Source organism: Mixophyes fleayi, chromosome 1 (assembly GCF_038048845.1).
Source record: "Mixophyes fleayi isolate aMixFle1 chromosome 1, aMixFle1.hap1, whole genome shotgun sequence".
NCBI classification, from domain to species: Eukaryota; Metazoa; Chordata; class Amphibia; order Anura; family Limnodynastidae; genus Mixophyes; species Mixophyes fleayi.
Window position 1 is genome coordinate 111,026,849 of NC_134402.1, and position 25,748 is coordinate 111,052,596.

General features: G+C 40.8%; 1 protein-coding gene across 1 annotated transcript in view; it reads left to right on the plus strand.

Annotated features, from left to right (window-relative positions):
- The window catches only part of RNF150 (ring finger protein 150), a 122,249-nt gene that overhangs the window by 67,786 nt on the left and 28,715 nt on the right, over positions 1-25,748 (plus strand). Inside the window, exons 3-4 of the mRNA XM_075199395.1 lie at positions 13,716-13,787; positions 17,670-17,752. Of these exons, the coding sequence (XP_075055496.1) occupies positions 13,716-13,787; positions 17,670-17,752 (155 nt within the window). The remainder of the gene's footprint in view (positions 1-13,715; positions 13,788-17,669; positions 17,753-25,748) is intronic.

Genomic DNA, 25,748 nt, shown 5'->3' on the forward strand with positions numbered 1-25,748 from the left:
GAAGCTAAGCATCATGAAACTGGCCTTCCTCTCACCTGCTTTTCCCCTCTACAATCCATCCTCAGTTTCACAGTTAGATTAGTCTTTCTCTCCCGCAGTTACTCATTTTCTGCTCCTTTCTGTAATTCCCATCACTTGGTGGTTCCATGGGGGCGTCCGTTCCAGCCCCAAAGCCAAGAGGCAGAATGTAGCTGCACAGCCACCTCTGCCAGCAGTCGCAGTACACTGACTGCAAGAGGAACTTGTAATGATGCACTGCCTTCTGGGGGTCCCACAGGAGCCGCACTGGTACTCAGAGAGCAGCAGCAGCCAGGGGACAGTGCCCCTGGATCTGCTCACGCACCAGCTGGAGCAGATTTCATTGTGAGGGGACAGTCAGGCCTTAGAGCAGGTTTCCTGGAGGTATATTGGATGGGAGATATAAAGATTAAGGGCTAGATTTACTAAACGGCGGGTTTGGAAAAGTGGAGATGTTGCCTATAGCAACCAATCAGATCCTAGCTTTCATTTATATAGTGCATTCTACAAAATGACAGCTAGAATCTGATTGGTTGCTATAGGCAACATCTCCACTTTTTCAAACCCGCAGTTTAGTAAATATACCCCTAAATCTCTCAATCCAGACTCTACGGTGCCAGGGTCGTTGGGTGGACACACATCCCTGCCACTAAACACACTGTTAATGGTGTGAAACATCTCCAGGCTGATTCATGTTAGCTGCATGAATTATTCTGGATGGTTAAAGGGACAGGAGGCTTTCTGCCAGAAAATTCTGTGACAGTCTGTTCAGTGTATGGTCCCGCAAAGGACATGTGGTCACCCCTTGTGTTTGGAAGAAAATAGATTTTATTTCCTTCTGTGAAAAGGGTTCTTTACAGTAAGGGCTCATACACACAGGTATTGTCAAAACTTCCATGCAGCATAATTTACTCCTAGGGAATCTTCACTATATTGTATCATGCTTTAACGCAGTGGTCAGGGAACAGGTAAAAATGAAATTCCTGGTGGTAATGCTGCCGATTCACATGCTGTCAGTTGGATTGTAGACCCCTTTAAATGTGAAATTGCTGTTGTACGAGAAGAGCCCCAAGGGTTGGCAGAGGCACTTCTTGAGCTTCGATGCAATAATGAAGCACGTATTACATTTGAAAACAAAGCAGATCTGTCATATTTTTGGGTGTCAACAGCTGCAAATGCATTCAAAATTGCACATGAGGAAGCAGTCAAAAAGTTGCTGCCTTTTGCAACAACCTACCTTTGCGAACAAGTATTTTCCACTCTAACAAACATAAAAGCAAAGCAGAGAAATCGATTGGACGCTGACGACTTTATCCAAATTGCTCTGACATCAAAATGCTCCAATATTGATGCTCTCGTATCAAAAATAAAGCAACGTGATTTCTCCAAAACCTGAAGTTTTGAAGTTGAAGCTTTCAAAGAAATTTTGAATAGATTTAATAAAATTTTGAATTCCAATAATTAATAAGATATGATTTCCTTCCTTTCAAATCAAGGGGTTGACGGCGGCGTATCTAAATATATTTTGGGGTATAAGGTAAAAATGTTCCCTGACCCCTGCTTTAATGCTTGTTGACACTGCAATCAACATTGTAACTGATGAAAAGGAAAGGGTTTGGTAGGAAGTGAACTGATTTTATCCAGGAGTTCAAGTGGACACTCTGAACAGTGGCACTCTGCAGTAACACAAGATTCTAGTATAGGCAGACACAGTAGATAGATTTTCGCATCAGACATCATCTTAGCAAAACAGAATATACAAGGTTACTAGCATTGAGAACACACATAATAGTTTGTTGATTCCAGATGTTGTTTGATTGCAAAAATGGAGTCAAGATTGAATTTTTTACACACTTCCAGCAAATTAGTTTATGCTTTTTCTTGCTTTCCTCTGCATCAGCTGTTTTTTGTTTTGTTATAGAATAAATGCATAATAACTATATGAATGCATATATGGATTACAAGTCTATATGGACTAATGTTGGGGGCATATCTACTATCCATCTATATTGTTGGTTATCATTGTGCATGTGGACAGGGATTTATGTGTGCACACTTGTTTTATTTTACTTATATATTCTTTTAATATATATTCTGTGATTTGACTTGTTTTTTAATCATATTCTCTCATTTACATGGTATTATTTTGTTTATATTGTGGCGCCATCTCTTTCTTATACACTTTATTTCTGGTGGTGCTCCACTAGATTGGCAGCCTAATATCAGCTACTCATTTCTACAAAGGGCTAGACAGACATCTTTTATAAGTGAGTGCCTCCTTATTGTCTATTTCAATATATTAATACTCCAGTGTGCTTTATTATACTGCTTCACGTGAATTGAGCTGTTGTCAGATACTGGACTTCAGTATAAGTGATAATAATGGTACGGCAATGGGGCACTACCAGAATCCACTAAAACAGTTGGCTGCTGACACAATACCATCAGAAAATAGCACAATGATGTTAATAAACGGACTACACACTACGGCTTACAAAAGCACTTGTAACCACACCTGAATGATTGACGAGGAAGGAGCGAAATTCGTGAATAATTAATGCTGTAATGAATGTAAATTACAAGAAGAGACATGAGTGAGGAAAAAGAATGTTGAGATTTTAAAATATAACTTTTAACTATTTTTAACTCTATAATCTACAGAAATATAATATTTCATGTTGACTACAATGTATCAATAAGGGAGACAGCAATGAAAAATACAGCCTGGACTAAATGAACAAACCTTTACACAGTTCTTCTAATGAAGAGTTTGCTTGCTCCGTAAATGGTTATTAAGCTGAAAGAACACTTACATTAAAAATGGTAATGCTTCGGTGCTCCTCTGATATTACTGCTGATTATGTGACACTATGCGGCACAATTTTGTTGCTATCCAGGATAGATAATTTATTTGACAGAGATGCTGTTCACATAATAGATGCTCAAACTGTGCAGATTAATTTGCACCCTCATATTATTCTGTGCCCATATGCTTATAGTAACTGGGAATTTAGGGCTCACTCATACATCTGAATTAAGAAAATGCATGAAAGCCTAAGTGCGCCTTTAGAAGCGTTCTAGTGAAGTGTTTGTCATGTGTTATTGTTTTACCAATAACACATTTTGCTGGGAGCACACATCAATGCGTGAAAAATAGTATGAACCGCATTAAAATGTTAGGACGCAATGGATACACTACAACGTTGACTAACAGTAAAATAAACTGCAAATCTATTTATTTACAATTTAAGGTATATTATGCTTGAAATGTCTGCTCATATACATATGACGCTTTAATAAATATGTTGTCACAGTTTCATTTGCCATATTCAACCATCTCATCGCTTGGCAGATAAATCTTAAAAATTTAGCAAAAAATGTTTTTTGGCCTAATCTTCCTTGTCACACTTTACCTGCTTCTTCCTGCTTCTGTTTCTTCCCTTTTCCCTGAGCGTTTATCTTTCTCTGCTCACTCCTACAGATAGCTGTTCTGCCTCCTCGCTCTGCACTAATGGGAATCGCTCACACATTTGGCTCCAATATTAGTTTTCATTGCACTCTCATTTGTAGGCCTCGGTAGAGAGAGGTGTTGAAAAACAACGACTGTTAAAAGTGCAGGCAAAACTTTGTTCTATGTCCTTGCTTTTAACAAAGTATTGACAGCATATTTCCCTGCAGCATAGTGTACCATGTACCAACCCTGGTGAATCCTGCAGGCAAAGATGACGTGAAGCAAGCGCTTGCCAGAAAGTCTGTGTACTGGTCCAGTCACTTGCATTATATATTGGACGATCCACACTACAAGTGTTTACACATGTCACTAATATCGTCTGTTGACAAGGTTGATCTGCCTCACATAAACATGTCACAGTTTGGATGGCAAATCAGCCTTATAGGATTTAACCAATGTGTCTGGCGTAATGCCAGCTGGTGCCCAAGTATTGCTTGTATTTTGTAGTACTGCAAACATAAGAATCTTCAAGACCTATTATATATATATTTCAGGTTTCTTGCATGTAGACCTATTGTCCGCATGAATGTCCCCTGCCAAAGCCTTTAAAGGTCATTTAAGAAATTTCAAAGTGCAGTGCCACTGCCTCTGATCTCCCTGCTAAGGAGTGAGCTGACCAGTGCCACAGTTGTTCAGAAGAGGCTCTGGCTAAGTACTACCCCAACAAAAAAACACCCCCCCTGGCTCTGGAGACTCAGAAACCCCTCCTGCGTGCGCCACAATTATGTCATAATCACAGCTGTTACAGAAGCATCTAGCAGCACCCAGGCATACGTACTGTACGTATGCCTGGGTGCTGCTAGATGCTTCTGTAACAGCTGTGATTATGACATAATTGTAATCCTTGTATTTGTCTTCATGGAACTGATGGCTCACTTGTCATGAGAAATCCAGATGTCATTATGTCACTAATGATTGATGCTGGCTAAACACGTGATGTGGGTTCTAATGGGAACCACAGTTATTAGGAAACTCCGCTAGAGCGAGTGATCGACTTCGCTGTACGGAGCTCACTAGTTGTGGTACCAAGGCTAGTGGATACAAACTGAGATCACAACATACAGCTCAGGTTAAATATCTAATCCGAGGTCATAGGCAGGCAGTGAACAAAATGACATCACAACGGAACAGGCACAAACTAAGTGTAATGCAGAGGATCAGGGTCACAAGCAAACAAACATAGTAGAACAAGCTATGTCGGTACACAGTAATTCAGCAGATAATAGAGGGGTGCTTACATCTTACAGTACATAACCTGTTGCTCAGACACAGATGAAAGGGACTCTACATCACGGGTATATGACAAAACCTGCCTGATATAACAGACATGCCTGAACGATGCTGCAGACACAATCGGGAGCATTTCAGGCGTGTGGACAAGTAAGTGACACTACCCCTAGGGGAAGGCTCATGAGGATGTTTGGGATGGAATTGTTTGGTTATAAAATGGCAGAATCTCAGGTGCCTTTACCTAGGACTGTTCTCCTGAGCCCCAGCCCCTCAAATCCACTAGACAGAATAATTCACCTCGTTATCATCATTACGATAATAGTTATCTGAGGCCAAATTGTTCCCTCACTGAGGCTCAATGTCAGGCTATCATGTAAGCTGCAGTCTTTTGCAATACTATCCCAGTAGACAGACAGTTTCCCTGTGTACGAGAGGAGCAATAAGAGATGCTTCCAGCTGGGTATCAGATGTAGCAAATGTAAAAGGTCTAAAAAGTAGTACAGTATTGGTTGCTATTAGAGGCTTTTAGCACTTTTTAGAGAGACCGGTTTGGCGCAGCACTACATTAAAGGCGCAGTTTCCCTTTGCATCTAAACCACGTCACTCAGAACCTGAATCTCTTACCTTTATAGTTGTGCTCTTGAACAAGTGTCCATGTGTTCTGATAGTATGCTTACCAGAGAGATCAGAGACGTCTATTAATAGATCCGCTCAAGCTGGATTTACAATGCCTTGAACACATTGAAAATGCCAGTGTGTATTTACCCTTTGTAAAGTGGAATCTTAGGGAAGCACTCAGTTATTTTGAAACTGGTTCAGTGGTTAGCACTTCTGCCTCACAGCACCGAAGTCATGAGTTCGATTCCCAGACGGCCTTATCATAGTGGAGTTTGTATGTTGTCCCGTGTTTGCGTGGGTTTCCTCCAGGGTGCTCCAGTTTCCGCCCACACTTCAAAAAATATACTAATAGGTTTGTTGACTGCTGACAAAATTAACCTTAGTATGTGTGTGTCTAAGGGAGTTAGACTGTAATCTCCAGTGCAACAGGGACTGATGTGAATGAGAAAAATATTCTCTGTACAGCTCTGAGGAATTGGTGGCAGTATATATAAATAAATGGTGATGATGGTGACAGCAGTTTAAATTTACAGTTATGAAAACATGAATGAACATTGATCATCATTCTAAGATTAATGATCTGGTCTGGAGAAATATTTCATCCTTGTAGCAGTAGCTAGAAACTGCTGCTGGGCTTGAACGTGAATGTAAAGCCTTAAGTCTAAATCAGGTGGAAGGAAGATTGTGGCATGTGCCCACTAACACCTATTGATGCTGATGGAAAATGACTAGCCGGCTTTCCTTTTCATATATGATATAACCCGTCAAGGCTCAGATGTGCTCATGTGGAATAAAGAGCTCAGACTGCATTAGAACTGCTAGCCTTTTAGCTACATGTATCTTCTGTTACTTATCAAAATATATACACAATTGTATTACATCAAAAAGCAAAAGATGCAGATTTATTTTTATCATGCAACTAGCAAGAGTTTGGTTTAATTGTGTGTTATGCATATAGTTTTTGTTAATATTAAAGGGTAGCTGCATTAAAAAAACAAGTTTTCTCTAAATGTCAAGCCAACCTAGATAGACCAGCCTGAGTCCAGCTTATTTACACAATTCTCTAAGAGAAGCTGCCAGAGAATAGACTGAGCGAGGCTGCTGTAGGGGTGAACAACTATGTACGAGACCCCTGCCATATTACAAGTTGTCATAACGGAGGGGCTTTAAAACAAACTTTTTTTTTTTTTGTAATGGCAATCCTTGTAAGTTGCAGCATGGTATCTTGCATTATACTTGTTTTGTTCTTGTAACAAGGAATAGCAGTCCAGTATGTCAAATGCGGTACTGTCTTCCCAGGTCCGGACTGGGACCAAAAATCAGCCCTGGCATTTAAAGCACACAGGCCCATCTGCTATGATCTCCATGTCCCATATTGTTGCCCGCTGATGTGGCGATGCTGGGGCAGTGCAACCTGAGGCATCGGCCAAACTTATGTATCATGCTGGGTCTTCTGCCAACCCTGATCATTTCCCTTGTTGTGCAAAGCACCTGGAGCACCAAGAACATGCATAAAACAATACTGTTTAAAACAAAACTTTACTTAGTTTTGCTTAACCCAGCGGTACATTATTATTACAAATGATACATTTTAATAATGAAAATAAGTAATGCAGCAAAAAGCAAATCTCCCTTTATATTGCCTTTTATTTCCTTTTATGTTCCTTCCCCGTACAGTACCTGTTTCTTTGCATATCTGGCTGATTATAATTGGGTAGATATTTATATCATATTATAGAAATAGATTATATAATATCAACATTAATTTATATGGCGCCAACAGATTCCATAGCGCTTTACAATTGGGAACAAACAGTAATAAAACAATACTGGGTAATACATGCAGAGAGGTAAGAGGGACCTGCTCGCAAGCTTACAATCTATGGGACAATGGTTTGATAAACAAAAGTAAGTGCTACATCATATTGAATATTTGTCTGGCTAGAATGAAAAGGTTACAAAGTATTTAATGGGCTGTGTGATCAGTCACACAACTATGTTGGTCAGAGGGTTTTTGTCTTGTGTTAGCTGTGTAGAGGGTGGTAAAAGGGTAACCTAGGGAGATTCAGAGGGTGGTAGAGGAATATTATAAGCTTGTCTGAAGAGGTGGGTTTTCAGAGAATGCTTGAAGGTTTGAAGACTAGAGGAAAGTCGTGTGGTGCAAGGGAGTGAATTCCATATAGTGGGTGCAGCCTGAAAAATGTCTTGTAACCTAGAATGGGAGGAAGTGATGAGAGTAGAAGAGAGACGCAGATCTTGTGCAAAATGGAGATGTCCAGTTGGGAGATATTTTGAGAGAAGTGAGGAGATGTATGTTGGTGCATTTTTGTTGATGGTCTTGTAAGTTAGTAGCAGAATTTTATACTGGATTCATTGAAAAACAGGCAGCCAATGTAGAGAGTGACAGAGTGACTCAGCAGGGAAAAATAATTTAGCCGCTGCGTGCAAAATAGATTGTAGGGGCTGGAGTTTGATTTTGGGAAGACCAGTAAGGAGGGAACTGCAATAGTCAATGCGGAATATGATGAGTGCATGAATTAAAGTTTTTGCAGTGTCTTTTGTAAGATATGTGCGTATTCTGGAAATGTTTTTTAGATGTATGCAGCATGATGTAAATATAGAGTTGATGTGGGGAACAAAGGATAGTTGTGAGTCATGGATTACACCTAGGCAGCGAGCTTGCGGGGTGGGATTTATGGTCATGTTGTCAACAGAAATAGAAATGTCAGACAGGAAGCTTGAATATCATTAATTCTGTTTTTGAAAGATTGAGTTTGAGTTGGCGAGAAGACATCCAAGATGAAATGGCAGAAAAACAGTCAGTAACGCGAGACAACACAGATGGTGAGAGATCAGGAGAGAATAGATAAATTTGTATATCATCCGCATAGAGATGATACTGAACTCCAAAGAAGATTATTAATTTTCTAAGAGAAGTGGTGTAGATAGAGAATAGCAGAGAACCTAGGACTGAGCCTCGTGGTACTCAACTGATAAAGGAAGTGGAGTAGTGGAAGTGGACATTGACACTGAAAGATCAATTAGATAGATAGGATGAGAACCAGGATAGGATAGTGTCTTGAAGACCCAGGGATTGTAGTGTGTGTATGAGGAGAGAGTGGTCAACAGTGTCAAATGCAGTAGAGATCCAGGAGAATTAGTAGAGAGTAATGACATTTAGTTTTAGCTGTAATCAAATCATTGACAGCTTTGGCCAGCGCATTCTCCGTGGAGTGTTGAGAGTGAAAGCCTGACTGAAGAGGATCCAATAGATTGTTTGCAGAAAGGAAACATGTGAGGCTGAGTGTAGGCTATTCTCTCGAGAAGTTTGGAGGGGCATGGGAGCTGAGAAATAAGGCGGTAATTTGAGTGAACGTTTGGGTCAGAATTTTTTTTTTTCCGAATAGGAGTAATCACTGCATGCTTGTATAGTGATGGAAAGATATCAGTAGAGAGAAATAGATTACAGATTTTAGTTAGAGGTGGAATGAGCACACAAGACACGACCTACCAATTTGTGAGAGTATGGGATAGCAAACTCCAACTATTTCTGGCATTAAATCAATAGCACCCGCATTTTATAAATAGGCCTCCCTCCAGTGCCAACATTAAAATAGTAATACTCACATTTGATAAATAGATCTGTTTTCCTCCAATCAGCCCGGACAATAAATTAATAGCATACCCATTTAATAAATAGACTTATTTTCCTCCAACCAGCCCCAACATTAAATTAATAGTATTCCCATTTAAAAAATAGACCTATTGCCTCCCTCCAAACAGCCCCAGGAATAAATTAAATAGTATTTACATTTAATATAACCATTTCCCACAACCAATAAATAATTCATATTCACATTTAATAACTAGCCCTCCTCCCCAAACTCAGCCCCATATTCAAGTAATAGCACCAAACCGCACCAGCATTAAATTAAAGGTCCTGTTACCTCACCTTAAATAATAGGCCCCACTATTAAATTAAATAGCCCCACCATTACCCCACAAATAAATTAATAACAGTTTTTAAACTGGCAAGCAGCAGGGGAAGCTAGGAGAGTATCACTGGACTGCTGAGTATACCACTGGATCAGAAAGAATGTTGGACATCAAATAAGTAATAATTAGTTCTGTGCCAATTATCCACTGCTCTACTAAGGGCGATAGGAACAAGTCACACTCGTATTTAGCATTGCACAGGATCCATGGGCTATGCAGTAAAGCAATAATCAATTTTTAGTCAGCAATGGACCCATAAGTATTCATTCAGACAGTGGAAGCAGGGGGAGCCGGTAACATTGCGGGTGTGCACAATGACATTTTTTTTTTCTCAGGTTTTGTCTCAAACTATTGCCTTATGTTGTCTTAACAGCTGTCCATAAATTTTATTTAAGGCTCATTTTGGTGTGGCTCACAAGCCAGCCCTTGCTAGATCTAAACCTGGGAGGTGAGTGCATTTGATTTTAACTGCATTTTAATGGTGTTTGAAGCATATAGGTCAGTGTAGGGCATGCATATAATAAGGTACCCTCAAGCTGGGATGCAGGCTTAAATGTTTAGATCAAAATATGAACTAATACCTTATTTTTTCATTATTCTAGATACACACAGATATGCAGTGTATAGGATAAGTGCTGACAACAACTGTCTTTTTGTTTGGTGCACAATGACATCACAGAGCCTGCCCACCGCACTAGGGGGGAATTAGAAAGAGCAGAGGGATGGAAGAGGCTCTAAAGATTATGTAGGTACAGGAATATCCCAAAAAGAAAGAGGGGAATCTCCTCATTCATACGAGGGTACCACTTATTATTAGATATTGTCTGTTGACAATTAACTTGATCAAAAGAGAATAACCACTCCAGAAACTAAGAAAGAGCCTATGAATGTGGTCACCTTTGAAAGAGCTTCAATCCCCCTATCCAGGCTTCTAAATACACATGGGTACCCTCCTTTGAAAATGAGAGACCCCTAATTCAAGCCCCTTTCCAGATATTTTGACCAAAAAAAAAACTCCGTAATGAAAAAATCCTCAGCAATAAATGGGTTAATGAGGGCCACCCAAAAGGGAATATGAGATGTATCCTGTAATTAAACTATACCATTAGGCATATTCTATTTGACTTGCCCCTTGTTTTAAAGTTGTTTGACAGATTGAGACCTTTGTCGCTGTTGACCCCAAACCATTAGGGTCTAGGTGACCAGCTAGGTTCACCTAATGGTAGCAGCGGCCCTGGTTAAAACTGCAGGAAGGAGCAAGCTCATCCTATTTTGTAGTACAGAGGTAGCTCTTAATGAAGTGCATTTGATGCTGCTCATTACTCAACACTGAATTATGCTGTGTGATTTTAAGATTATTTGATAAAGTTTTATTCCAAACCCCCCCCCCCTTCCCAAAAAAAAACTATACAATTACCAGAAATCTATAATAGACTTTGCTCTGCTTAACGGTGTATGATCTGTTTACAGCACAATTCTGTTGAAGTTTAAATACTCTATATGGACAAATCTTGGATTTTGTGTGTGTGTATATATATATATATATATATATATATATATATATATATATATATACACATATATATACAAGTTAACCCGTGCATGATACTCATGCATTCTAGTCAAATCAAGCTACTTAAGGTCTTAAAAAGGTTCTTGTCATGCATTTGGGCCTTGCCCAGGCCTCCTCAGGGGAAGAGCGTTACTTCCCGACGCAGGCGGCCTTTTTAATGTGTGTTCATGAGGTAAAATTACCTCACGAAAATGAGTTTGACCCCTCAACTCGTAAATTTAGCCTTTACTACCCCTCCCACGGGGGGAAGGGGGGATGATGGAAGTTAACTGACTTGACTATTCCTTTTTTTTTGTCAAATAATGTCAGTATACCAAATTTCAGGTCAATTGGATGAGCCCTTTCTGAGAAAATAGTTCTTTTCACACACACACACACTAACGCACGCCTCTACACATGTGTGTTCATGAGGTAAAATTACCTCACGAAAATGAGTTTGAGCCCTACCAAATTTCAGCCCTTTTTGAATTTTTTTTCCCACACACACTAAGAATTTAGTAGGTCAGTGTATAACTCCGCCCAGCAGGTGGCGCTGCAACTTGGTTGTTTTTTTTCACAGACAGACAGACGCCACTAAGCATTTATATATTAGATATATATATATATATATATATATATATATATATATATATATATATATATGATATAGGCTTATACCATGTATAATTAGATATTGTGTATAATACACACAGGCTTCCACCTAAAACTCTTGAGCTTTTGACACATTGAGTGGTTTAGGCTTATTTGTGAAGAGTTTGCATGCTAACGTCTATTAATAAGGCTGTTTTGATTACTTCCTGTCACTGCTGGAAAGATCCAGTATCTGAACACAATGTTCCCAGTCTTGTCTTTTTAGCACCTTGATGGGTTGGCTGTTTCAGAAATATGTCTACAGATGAGGAAGCAGCCTGCTGTTTGTCATTATTCTAAGACCCTTTCACATAATGGACTGACCATTCTAGTTGTTTCTTATTATGTGGAACACTCTGTGATCTTTCCTCATTGTACACTTCTTTAAACTGTAAACCTCACATTTCCTGTCCTGAAGAGATAAAGACGTCTAACACGTCGCTATGCTCATTATTTTTTCCAATGTGATTGTGTTTTTCATAAGCATGAACGCAGCAAGTGTGACCCACATTGTTTCATTCAATTTATTGTATGAGTTTGCCCACATTGTTTACCCATGATGCAAAGTCCTATCTTGTGATAAATGTTATCTCCATAGCTCTGTACAGAGCAGTGATCAATGTGTTATTTATCATCTGCATAGAACTAGTTTATGCAAGGATTTGTGGAGTTAGAGGATTAGAACAATTTACTGATATATGTAATAAACTGCACACATTGAATGATTACTGTTGCCAGCTTCAAAACATTTCTGTCCTATAATTAACATTAGTCCCATTTTTACTATATAAGTTGGTAAAATACCAACCAGATGGGAACCCTGTATTGCCATAGCTGCTTATGCATCCATACAGTCTTCAGATGTGCGCTGACAAGGGGTACAGGTAAATAGGAACACAATGAGATCCCCTTAGCAGGACTCCGTTATTATACTTGCTGGGGATTCTGGGACCATTTATAGGAAATACAATGTTGTTTGTAGATAATCTTAATGAGTTACCCAATCTACTGTATACAAAGTTTAATTCCACACTTCACATTGTCCACCTACTGTCACAGTACGAGTAAGGGTCGCATCAATTTAAAACAGAAAACTTGGGCATTTATGTAACATAAGTTTTCCCAGTCCATAAAATCCATATTGTCCAATACAGTCATATACAGAAAATCATTTATATAATTTTCTGCTAATGATGTTCTACTACAGAAGCAGAAACCAGAATTCTAGGCAAGTAAATATAGCAAGTTATAGATATATAAAGTGGTACTGGGAAAATCAAAACACAGGGAACGCAAAGCAAGACTCGCGCTTACACCAGTTTTGTTTCTTCTTATCCACACAGATGGTCAAAAGTGAGGTGTATATGTGTGTATGTATATGTGTATGTGTATATATATATATATATATATATATATATATATATATATATATATATATACGGCACAATAGGTTTTCATGTGAACAGAATAGGTTGCTGACATTTGCCATTATGTAACAATATCATTCGTTTAGGTCATTTCATTTGTAGATTTTTAAATCAGTGTTAATGAACCCCCCATGAAAGTGTCTAGCCCTTGTTTTGTGACTTTCCTTATGTTTGCTCAGATTCATCACCCTCATCATCATCTTATTTTACTTATACGGCGCCACAGAATCTGCAGCACCGCACAGTCATGATTGTCGTGTGGGTGGGAAAATTGGGCGGTATCTTTGGTTCATCGCTGCTCTGCATAGCAGCCTGAATATCAGTTAGATATTAAAGAAAGTATTATAGATTTTGTTTTAAAAAATTGTCCAAAGCTGTTTATCCTTTAGAGACTTCAGAAAGTTTAATTGTGTCTACCAAGTGTATGAACCAGTGGCGGAACTACCATTGGTTTCAGGTTCGGTGCACCCGGGCCCATGGAGATAATGGGGCTCACTGCACTGGGAACTAGCGAGCTGTGGGCTCCATTTCCCTCCTCCCTGCTTTCCTGAAGCGAGGCCCACAGCTCGCTAGTTCTGCCTCTGGTACACCTTATAATACAGATTACACTCAGTACCGTGTATGTCTTACATTTTACACAGGTGCAATATTGTGCGAAAATTCAATGTAAAAGAAAAAGAAATCAATTTCTTTATTTTTATGCATTTTTCAGAGACGACTGGGGGATGCTGCAAAAAAAGCCATCAGCAAATTGCAAGTCAGAACTATCAAAAAAGGAGATAAGGTAATATTGATGCTCATTGTCCCCTTTCCCATTAATACAATCAAAGCAACAATAGACCTATTTTTGTTATTATTATTATTATTATTATTTTTATTAACGTTTATTTACAGGGCGCTACAGAATTCTGCAGTGCTGTACAGAGCAGCAGTAACAAGTAACATACCGTAGCATGAGTAACAGAGAAAAAAGTGAGGGTAGCATAATACAAGTAGTATTACAAAAGGTTAATAACAAGAATAATATGGGCAGCAGAGTGCAGGTAGCATTGTTGGGTGTAAAGGAGACCTAAACTGGATGACAGAAAGAGAGCAAAAATTGGAGGAAAAAGACTAGGAAACAAGAGAGGGGGTGAGCAGAAGGAAGGAGGGCTCTGATCCTGAGAGCTTACATTCTACAGGACCTGAGCGAGGTTATGCAACAAATGTTACAAAAATAAAATGTGCAGTAAATATTTTCTGTTGTGTTTGTGGGTTGCATTGGCTGATAGCCATGCACAGCATTTAGGTTTTTTCAGGGCCGGTTTGATAGAGGGACAAAAGGTGCATTTATCCTGGCCCCAAGAGGACAAGAGGCCACTATTAGACTTCTTGGTCAGGTAGCCAGGATAGGAGAGGCCCTAAAGAGATGTTTAAAAGGAAATAGTAACCTCAGCCTTGACAAAACAGTCTTATTCCAAACACATTAACCCAATTTCTTCATCTGAATCTTCCCAATATTTAACCCTACACTATACATGAACCTTGACTAAGCCTAGATCCTCAGCATAAACATATCTAGCACATATAATTACATATAATAATTTTGTCTCAACAAATACTGCAATTCTGAGACTTACTTAGTGTAATGTGGAGGAGAAGAGAAAAGATGAATGTTTTTAGTCATGGTCATATTTTGTACTGTATTTTTTGGTAACAGTGTTACATTATGTTTTGTGTTTAGCAATAGGGTATGGGAGACCGCTAATATCAGATCTCTGCACTGCGCTAACTGATGACTTAAAGTGTCCCTGGATCTTACATAGGATGTCTCTCATTCCATTCACTGACTTAGCAGACTGACTAAGCATCCGCTACTATGAAATTAAAATAACCTACACATTACAGGGAATGTCAGAGGCAATTGTGACTACAGAAAACCTCCTATCGCCACAATTTACCAAGAAAATATCATTGAAGCAGCTGAATGATACTCAGCTGCCCGGCGACACTGTCTGGCAGCGGAAGAGGGCAGTTGTCGGTGTATCTGGCTCCGGTTTACTGGATTACACATGCGCAGTAGAACTGTAAGACCTGTCTTCATTTTCCAGTTCCACTAGTTAATATAATTTATTTCTGCTTTGAAAAAAATGCTTTATTAAAATATACGAACCATTTTTTCTCTCAATATTACCCCCTATTGCCATGGTGAGGTGGTGATAATGATAGGAGGATTGCTGCAGTACATGTACCACGTAATCCTTATTAAACACACTTCCCTGTGTTTTGTATGGGGAAGGCTATTGCCAGAGATACTAAGTGAATCTCTTCTCGTTAGCCGGCGGTAGTCCTTCATAGATAGGTAGAACCTAGATGGAGCTTTTCTCCTTATAATAAATAGACCTGTGAAAAACTAGCGAAAAATACAAATGCAGTAACAAGACTTTTCTGCAATATTTTATCTGGATTTCAGCTATACCAACTTAAAGTACTGACAGTAACTAAATAAATTAATACTAACATGATTTCTGTAAATAATGAACAACAAAGTAAGTTAGATGCATGAACTTTACATATGGAAGTGCATCCATCCGACGCTTGGCATTGGTCTTGGTGATGTGAGGCTTACATGCAGCTGTTCAGCCATTGAAGCACATTCCATTAAGCTCCAATCGCACATTTTTTTGTGCTTACTTTAATGCCAGGGGAAGTTTGGAACTCTTCAGCTATGAAATCAGCAAAGAGTTGGTGACTTTTACACACCATGCGCTTAACAGTCGTTGACCCCGCTCTGTGATTTTACGTGGTTTTCTGTTTCGTTGTTCCTAAATGCTTCCACTTTCTAATAATACCACTTACAGTTAACCCTGGAATAACCAGCAGGGATGAAATTTCACGAGCCGTCTTATTGCAAAGGTGGCATCCTATCACGGTACCACACTTGGTGTCACTGAGCTCTTCAAACTGACCGATTTTGTATCACAATAGTTTGCAAATGGAGACTGCATAGCTAGATGCTTGATTTTATACAGTCCTGGCAACGGGTCTGATTGAAACACCTCAATTCAATAATTAACAGGTGTGGCCAAATACTTTTGTCCTTATAGTGTATGTATATATATATATATATATACATACACTAAGTTAACCCGTGCATGATACTCATGCATTCTAGTCAAATCAAGCTACTTAAGGTGTTAAAAAGGTTCTTGTCATGCATTTGGGCCTAGCCCAGGCCTCCTCAGGGGAAGAGTGTTACTTCCCGACGCAAGCGCCCTTTTTTAACGTGGTTTTGTCCACATGTCACCACCTCATCATTCTTCTCCATCACCTCATCCTTCCTCTTCATCGCCACATCCTTCTTCAAGCTACTTAAGGTGTTAAAAACTCCCCACTGTCACCCCCGGCAACTACCAACCACTCCCAACTGTCACTTCTCCTTCAAGAAATATATAGGTCAGTGTATAACTCTGCCCAGCGGGTGGCGCTGCAGCTTGGGTTTTTTTTTTCCACACACACCACTAGGCATTTATATAGTAGATATATAGATATATATATATATATATGTATTTATGTTTGCTAGCTTTTTGTATACAAATTAGTATTTGTTTACTGATATAGTATTTGCTGTACTTGCTCAGTTGTGGAGCTCAGGAGCTGTATAAGGACTTGTTTGTAAAGCTGGTGAATATGTTCTCTTACAAATAATGCCCATTTATATGTAGTTTTTTCAAATGCTTTTCACCTTGACTGGCAGAACAGCAAGGAAGCGGCAGGTGATTTCACCCATGTGTTTGATTGTGCTGACTCCTGAAACAGTCTCCTCTAAGAATTCCACATTCTTGAAGCTACATCTCAGGAACAGAGGGCACACCAGTGTTAGGACCCTTACTATTATGTTAGTCAGTGTAAGAGAAGGTTTTAAACAAAAAATAGTTGGGTATGTCCATTAAGTTAGTGCTAAGTGTTTCATGGTGGACCTGTAACTATAAACTAAAATTTTCTGGTAGAAAAATGGCTTTATAGCCCAATAAATATTTTATTTTCTGTTCACTCTAAGGGTCGTCGACAAAGCATCAAAAATCCAGTCCTGCAGTATATTCATTTTGTGCAAATGTGCCAGTTTGGCTGCTGTGCTCATACCTTGGTGCACACCCACTTACAGTATTTGGGATGCTCTACACTACAAATTGCGTGAATGCAGCTGAGATGGCAAAGCACATGCTGGAAAAGTAAAAGAGCCACATTAAGCTGTGGCCTGATATCACTTCACACCGATCCCTGTAATTCAGTTCAATGTTTCAGGTTTTCAGCTAAAATAAGGCATTCACACTAAAATAGACACATAATGTCACAATCAGTGTTTGAGAACCTTGGTAAATGACCCTTAGTATCTCTGCATTCTTCTGAATATTTGGGACAGTGAGCAGCAGCTGTGTGGAGTGGAGAGCTTGTTGTACTTGATTCTGTATCATTCAAATATGTTTGTTTTTCAGTGGTGTCTGTAAATGATATGCAGAATCCATAGAACATTTCTCTCATGCCAGGAATCTCAAGCAATAATAGAATATTTTTTTTTTTGTTCTGTTGAGTGACAGTCATCCATTCTTTCACATCTCCATATGGATAAGCTGGAAAGAACAGCTGATTTAACAAACAGTTCTAATTATTGCTGTCTTTGTTACAGGAGACAGAGCCAGATTTTGATAACTGCGCTGTATGCATTGAAGGATACAAACCTAATGATGTTGTCCGAATCTTGCCATGTCGGTGAGTTGATACATTTTTGGCATGGTTTATAGCAATGTGTGCTTTGGAAAGCATGCCAAACGCTGACATATCTTACTAGTTGATACAGTGCAGGCTTTTGTAAATAATAAAATGTGATTGCAGTTTTGTTTGTTAAGTAAAGGCTGACTGACTTAAATCCCAAGTGTAACCTGAAAGGAAAACAAGACATTAAAGTTCAAAGCACTATTATTCTCTCGTGTTTAAGAGTACAGATTATTTCCCCACACACCATCATATTTCTCCTCTCATACACTGATCTCCAGGGTGTTCTGCATCTGTCACACTGATCTCTGAAGGGCTGGATAGGTGAGGGTCCTTATGGCCCGAGAGTATTTAGGTTATAAATCACCTATTCTGGATTGTTACATACCTGCCATAAAAATAGGACACTTAATATCTACTATATGAAAACATTTCTCTTGCTTTCATAGACATCTTGGCAGAATTTCTTATACATATTATCATAAAACGCAGCTTACTGCACACAGCTACAAACACCACAAAGCACTAAAACTTGTATTACAGTACATAGTGGTTACTGTTGTAAAGGTGAGAGCCAAACAAACATCATGGCAGTGAGTGGAGGAGTTTGGATATATAGATCTGTGATGGGCAACCTGATGTGCTTCAAGGGCCACATGTGCGACCCTTCAGCCTTGAAAGGGGCTAAACATTACCCGTATTTTCAAAAAAGAAAAGGCCGTAAACTACTCTGGCACCGCCCGCATCACTGTCTCAAAATGCCCCCAATTGCTCCAAAATTCCACCACATGCCACTCAGACTTCCCCCTTAATCTAAAATAGCACCACATGCCCACAGACCCCTACCTCTCACAAAATGCACACACATACAGACCCCCAGAAGCCCTTTGATCACACGTGTACTCTAAAACTCCCCCGTATGCTACTCAGATTTTCTCACATTCTCCCCACATGCCTGTCATACCTCCCCACATGCCAATCATACCACTCTCACATGCCCATAATACCACCCCCACATGCCTCCTCACACCTCTGCATACCTTTCACACCTCCCCTGCATTCCTCCTCACACCTCCCCTGCATTCCTCCTCACACCTCCCCCACATGCCTCCTCACACCTCCCCCGCATGCCTCCTCACACCACCCCCGCATGCCTCCTCACACCTCACCCCGCATGCCTCCTCACACCTCACCCCGCATGCCTCCTCACACCTCTCCCCGCATGCCTCCTCACACCTCCCCCGCATGCCTCCTCACACCTCCACCGTATGCCTCCTCACACCTCCCCTGCATGCCTCCTCACCATGCATGCCTCCTCACACCTCACCCCGCATGTCTCCTCACACCTCCTCCGCATGCCTCCTCACACCTCCCCTGCATGTCTTTTCACACCTCCTCCGCATGCCTCCTCACACCTCCCCTGCATGCCTCCTCACACCTCCCCCCGCATGCCTCCTCACACCTCCCCCGCATGCCTCCTCACACCTCCCCCCGCATGCCTCCTCACACCCCCCCTGCATGCCTCCTCACACCCCCCCCTCATGCCTCCTCACACCTCCCCCCCTCATGCCTTCTCACACCTCCCCCCGCATGCCTCCTCACACCTTCCCCCGCATGCCTCCTCACACCTCCCCCCGCATGCCTCCTCACACCACCCCTGCATGCCTCCTCACACCACCCCCGCATGCCTCCTTACACCTCCCCCCGCATGCCTCCTCACACCACCCCTGCATGCCTCCTCACACCACCCCCGCATGCCTCCTTACACCTCCCCCCGCATGCCTCCTCACACCACCCCTGCATGCCTCCTCACACCACCCCCGCATGCCTCCTTACACCTCACCCCGCATGCCTCCTCACACCTCCCCCCGCATGCCTCCTCACACCACTCCCGCATGCCTCCACACCCCGCATGCCTCCTCACACCTCCCCCTCATGCCTCCTCCCCCCGCATGCCTCCTCACACCTCCCCCCGCATGCCTCCTCACACCTTCCCCTGCATGTCTCTTCACACCTCCACACACCGTTTATACCTCCCCCGCATGCTTCCTCACACCACTCCTGCATGCCTCCTCACACCTTCCCCCGTATGCTTCCTCACTCCTCTCCTACATGCCTTTCACACTTCCCCCTTTTTTCTTACCTTTACAGCTGGATCCATTAGAGAAAGCGTTGGTAGTCAGCATATTGATGCTGTAAACCCCCGACATCTTCCGGCGAACGTGTCCTATCCATCGCACTTACAATGACGACTGTTGTGAAATGCGACTTCAAACAGTTGCGATAAAGGAAGAAGCCGGCAGCACTTAATGATGTAATTGTCAAAGGCGACAGTACTATTGCTGCTGTTAATGGTGTAATGGAAGTATGCAGCGATGTACACTGTAGTCTCCAAACGCTTCTACATTGTACATCGCCGCATACTTCCATTAACAGCAGCAATAATACCGTGGCCTTTGACAGTGACGTAATTGAGTGCTGCCGGCTTCTTCCTTCATCGCAATTGTTTGAAATCGCATTCCACAACAGTCATCATTGTAAGTGCGAGGGGAAGGACATGTTCGCCCTGAAGATGTCGGGGTAAGTGTTGTCTGGGTTTTCAGCATCAATATACAGTACCCAACCCCAGAGAAAGGAGGACAGCACACTGCTCACTTCCAGTATGCTGCATGACATCCCTGTGTATCAGCTGCTGCCCTTCAGTCTTATTCTTTGCTTTATAGCAATACAGAGAATAAAATCGGGAGCAGTTGTCTGGGGGCCGCATGTGAAGTCTTGCCTGGCCAAATGTTGCCCACCACTGATATAGATCTTTACCCCCAAAGAGGAACGCACCAGTCCAGTCAGTAGATAGATATTCAGGCCATACATGTACAAGTCCTGGAGATAACCAGGTACATAATTGGCATTCATTGTGCACACAATAAATAATGCAAACATCCAGTAATCTTTAGGAACAGACTATGCAAATAATATTCCTGTGTAAATGGACAGGTGTGACATGGGCATGGCTCATGTGACAATAAGGTTACTTCCAGTAGACCTGATCAATCTAACTTCCCTATTCTGTGATTTATTGCGTCCATCATGGGGCCATGAACCTGTCACCGCCTCAGGGTCCAGGGAAGCTCTGTTCCACATACATCAAAGTGGTGACATCATCTTCCAGCCATCAATGGTTCCCACTTCAGATAATAGCCTGGACTCTGAAGCTCCTTAGTGAATTGTCCCTACATAGTGAATTGGTCTTAACTATAACTGGCTTACATGCACGATATACATGACGGCACATTTACTGCACTATAGTTACAATTAACAGTAACTTTATTCACACTTGTGAAACAGCCTAACCATCTGTAGGTGGGATGAAAGGTTGGTTGGCCAAACTTATCTGTCCTTATTATAATCCATAATTGAGTTTTACCCTTCAACATAAATTGATTTTGATAGCAAGGGTGTCTGCCTTGATATCATGATGCCTATCTCTTCTGCTCTGTGGGTAAATGCTATATTTGCCTTTTTTGTAGAATATTCGGACTAGTTATTAACTTGGTTCTTAAATAGGCTGTTGTGTTCATTTGGCCCGTGCCTATTTTTTGGGCACTGGTCAATGTTGGGATATGCCATACTTTCCAATGAAGTAGAATAATGTTTGTGTTACAAAACCACTTTGCACATTTTTGCTTGAGAAGTAAACTCGACATTTTACCATAAATTGGCATAATTGTTTTTACATAATACTATACCTGATATGATTTTGTCACAGGAATACTTTTTAATTAGTTAGAATATTTAGCTTTGTATGTTGTTACCACTGTAGTGGAGTAGAATACAAAAGTAATTACAAAATACCTTGTTTTGTTCTTAGCAGAAATATAACTAAGCAGCTAGTCCTAAGTTAACAGTTCCAACATGAGAGCGCATAGGCTTGTGGAAAACCTCATATTAAAACCTTATAAGTGACATTGTGTTTGTGGGTGTATATATGTGTGTGTATATGTATAGTATGTGTATGTATACTATATGGACAAAAGTATTCGGACGCTTGATCATTACACCAACAGGGACTGTAATGACATTGTATTCAAATACATGTACTTTAATATGGAGTTGGTCCCCCAGCGATAACAGCTTCCACTCTTCTTGGAAGGCTTTCCACAAGATGTTGGAGTGTTTCTGTGGGAATTTGTGCCCATTCATTCTGTAGAGCATTTATGAGGTCAGGCACTTGTGTTGAGAAGGCCTGGCTTGCAATCTCCGCTCCAGTTCATCCCAAAGGTGTTCGATGGGGTTGAGATCAGGGCTCTGTGTGGGTCAGTCAAGTTCTTCCATACCAAACTCATCAAACCATGTGTTTTTAGTCCTTGCTTTGTGCACTTGGGCACAGTCATATTGGAATAGAAAAGGGCCTTTCCCAAACTGTTGCCACAAAGTTGGAAGCATAGCATTGTCCAAAATGACTTGGTATGCTGAAGCATTAAGATTGCCCTTCACTGGAGATAAAGGGCCAAGCCCAAACCCTGAAAAACAGCCCCATACCATTATCCCTCCTTCACCAAACTTCATGGTTGGCATAGTGCAGTCAGGCAGGTAACGTTCTCCCGGCATCTGCCAAACCCAGACTCACCCTTCTGACTGCCAAACAGAGAAGCATAATTCGTCACTCAACAGAACACGTTTCCACTGCTTCACAGTCCAGTGTCGGTGTGCTTTACGATGCTCGGGAGAAAGGATCCTTCTTTTCGTCACACTCCTCCTTCTCTGGGCTCCATCCGACGCTTGACATTGGTCTTGGTGATGTGAGGCTTGCATGCAGCTGCTCAGCCATGGAAACTCAGTCCATTAGGCTCCCGCCGCAGAGTTTTTGTGCTTACATTAATGCCAGTCGAAGTTCGGAACTCTACAGCTATGGAATCAGCAGAGCGTTGGCGACTTTTACGCACCATGTGCCTTAACAGTCGTTGACGCCACTCTGTAATTTTACGTGGACTTCCGCTTAGTGGCTGAGTTGCTGTTGTTCCTAAACGCTTCCACTTTCTAATAATATCACTTACAGTTGACCGTGGAATATCTAGCAGAGATGAAATTTCAAAAACCGTCTTATTGCAAAGGTGGCATCCTATCACGGTACCACGCTTAAAGTCACTGCGCTCTTCAGAACGACCCGTTTTGTATCACAAAGGTTTGCAAATGGAGTCTGCATAGCTAGGTGCTTGATTTTATACACCTCTGGCAACGGGTCTGATTGAAATACCTTAATTCAATAATTAACAGTTGTGGCTAAATACTTTTGTCCATATAGTGTATATGTATATACACCGATCAGCCACAACATTAAAACTACAGACCAGTGAAGTGAATAACATTGATTATCTCGTTACAATGGCACCTATCAAGGAGTGGGATATATTAGGCAGCAAGTGAACAGTTAGTTCTTGAAGATGATGTGTTGGAAGGAGTAAAAATTGGCAAGCGTAAGGATCTGAACGTTTTTGACAGGGGCCAAATTGTAATGGCTAGACTGCGTGACATCTCTGTGACATTCAAAACTGCAGGTCTTGTGGGGTGTTCCCAGTATGCAGTGGTTAGTATCTACCAAAAGTGGTCCAAGGAAGGTGAACTGGCAACAGGGTCATGGGTGCCCAAGGCTCATTGATGGATGTGGGAAGCGGAGGCTAGCCCATCTGGTCTAATCCCACAGAAGAGCTACTGTAGCACAAATTGCTGAAAAAATTAATGCTGGCTATGATAGAAAGGTACTAAACATAGGGATGACCGCACTAAGTGGGTTATTAAAAAACTATTATTTTACCCCAATTTATTGATTCTGTATTCTAGAATTTTTGTTATATATTGACTGGAGGGTGCTCCCTTATACTAGTATATTTAAGTGAAGAACCAGAGAAAGAAAGTATATATAGAGGCACTCCGGGGTAGTTCATTAACATTGAGCAGGAGGTCAAAGTCCCCATTATTAATCCACTTTTCTCGTCTTTGATTAAGATCATGACAGATATTAAATGTTGCCATAGTAGGTTAATATATAGTTTGATACTATCTTAATAATATCTGTTTATTATGGTTATGTATGTTTATAGAATCACTTGTGCTGGTAACATGGAAAGTGAGACAGACCTCACAAAGAATTTTGGGTACTAAACATAGGGAGTTTACATACCCCGGAGTGCCTCTATATATACTTTCTTTCTCTGGTTCTTCACTATGATAGAAAGGTGTTAGAACACACAGTGCATCACAGCTTGCTGCATATGGGGCTGCGTAGCCGTAGACTGGTCAGAGTGTCCATGCTGACCCCTGTCCACTGCCGAACCCACAATGGCCATGTGAGCCCCAGAACTGGGCAATCGTGCAATCAAAGAAGGTAGCCTGGTCTGATGCAGCTAAGTACCTGCCTGTATTTCTCAGCATTGAGGACACCATTTATCCTGACCAAATCCCCAACTACATTTGCTGAAATGCTGCCCCAAACTTGTCAGGAACCTCCGCCATGCTTCACTGTTGCCTGCAGACACTCATTATTGTACCACTCTCTGATCTCTTGGTGAGGATTAATGGTGTCCTCCTTGCAGAGAAATACAGGCAGGTACTTATCCATCATGAAATACTATCAGTGAGGCATCTGATTGGCTCCAAATTTATTCTGTAACAGTACAAGGACACCAAACATATAGCCAATGTCATTAAGAACTATCTTCTTCGTAAAGAAGAACAAGGAGTCCTGGAAGTGACACAGAGCCTTGATCTCAACATCATTGTTTCTTTCTGGGATTACATGAAGAGACAGAAGGCTTTGAGCAAGCCCACATCCACAGAAGATATGTGGTTAGTTCTTCAAGATGTTTGAAACAACCTCCCTACCGAGTTCCTTCAAAAACTGTGTGCAAGTGTACCTAGAAGAATTGATGCTGTTTTGAAGAAAAAGGGTGGTCACACCAAATTTAGATTTGATTTAGATTTCTCTTCTTTTCATTCACTTACCGGTAGTTTATTTTTATCAATTAAAAAAATGCAATCAGCACTCCAATTTTTACTTTGCAGAATTTTTTCCACCTCTGCCTAAAACTTTTCTACAGTACTGTGTGTGTATATGTGTGTGTATATATGTATGTGTATAAAGTGTAACGAAAAGGTTGAATTCACTCATATAATTTTTAATGTGAATAACTTGACAATAAACACAAATCACAAACTTATACGACTGCAAACAATTTGTCATATAAACTCTTACTGTTCAGAGGGTGAGTTTTATCCTATGATACAGTATTTACATTTTATTCAGATTTTTGTTTCAATAAAGGAATCTTGGCTACTAAATCTCATTAAAAATGTAAATTGCAGTTCAATTGGTTTAGTTTAGACATTAATATTTCACAGCTTTTAGAGGCATTCATTAGTGTCTAGTGTGTATTATTAATTTAAAAGTGAATATTGTTTACATTGTTATCATTATTTAGTTCATACTCGTCTATTTAGCACATCCTGTTAGCAAAATGGCAGCTCCGATGGGTATTTTTGGTTTTTTTTGCACTGTAGCAAGTGCCTGGAGACAAGCTTGGTGGTTAAAGAACTGATACTTTTCCTTTATTTTATATTTTTAGAACATAATAAAGTCTTGCTGACATCATTGGATTTGAACAAACCAGCATGACAATCTATTTGTACTACCCAGTGGTGTCAGGTTTGTGATGCAGAGGTGGAGTGTATATATCAGCCACAGATTGGCCAGGCCAGGTATTTAGAAATTAGTTATAGATATGATAGGCAGGCCCAGCGCTACAATTAGGGAAACTATAGTGGTCACCTAGAGGATCTCGGTGGCACCTAAAACCCAATAAGCTCTGGGTATTTACATTAAATAATACGACTTTCTGACGGGAGGTGCTTGAGGGTCTCCTGGTTTGCTTAGCACTATTGCACCACACACACACACACACACACACACACACACACACACAACAATGATGTTAGCTTT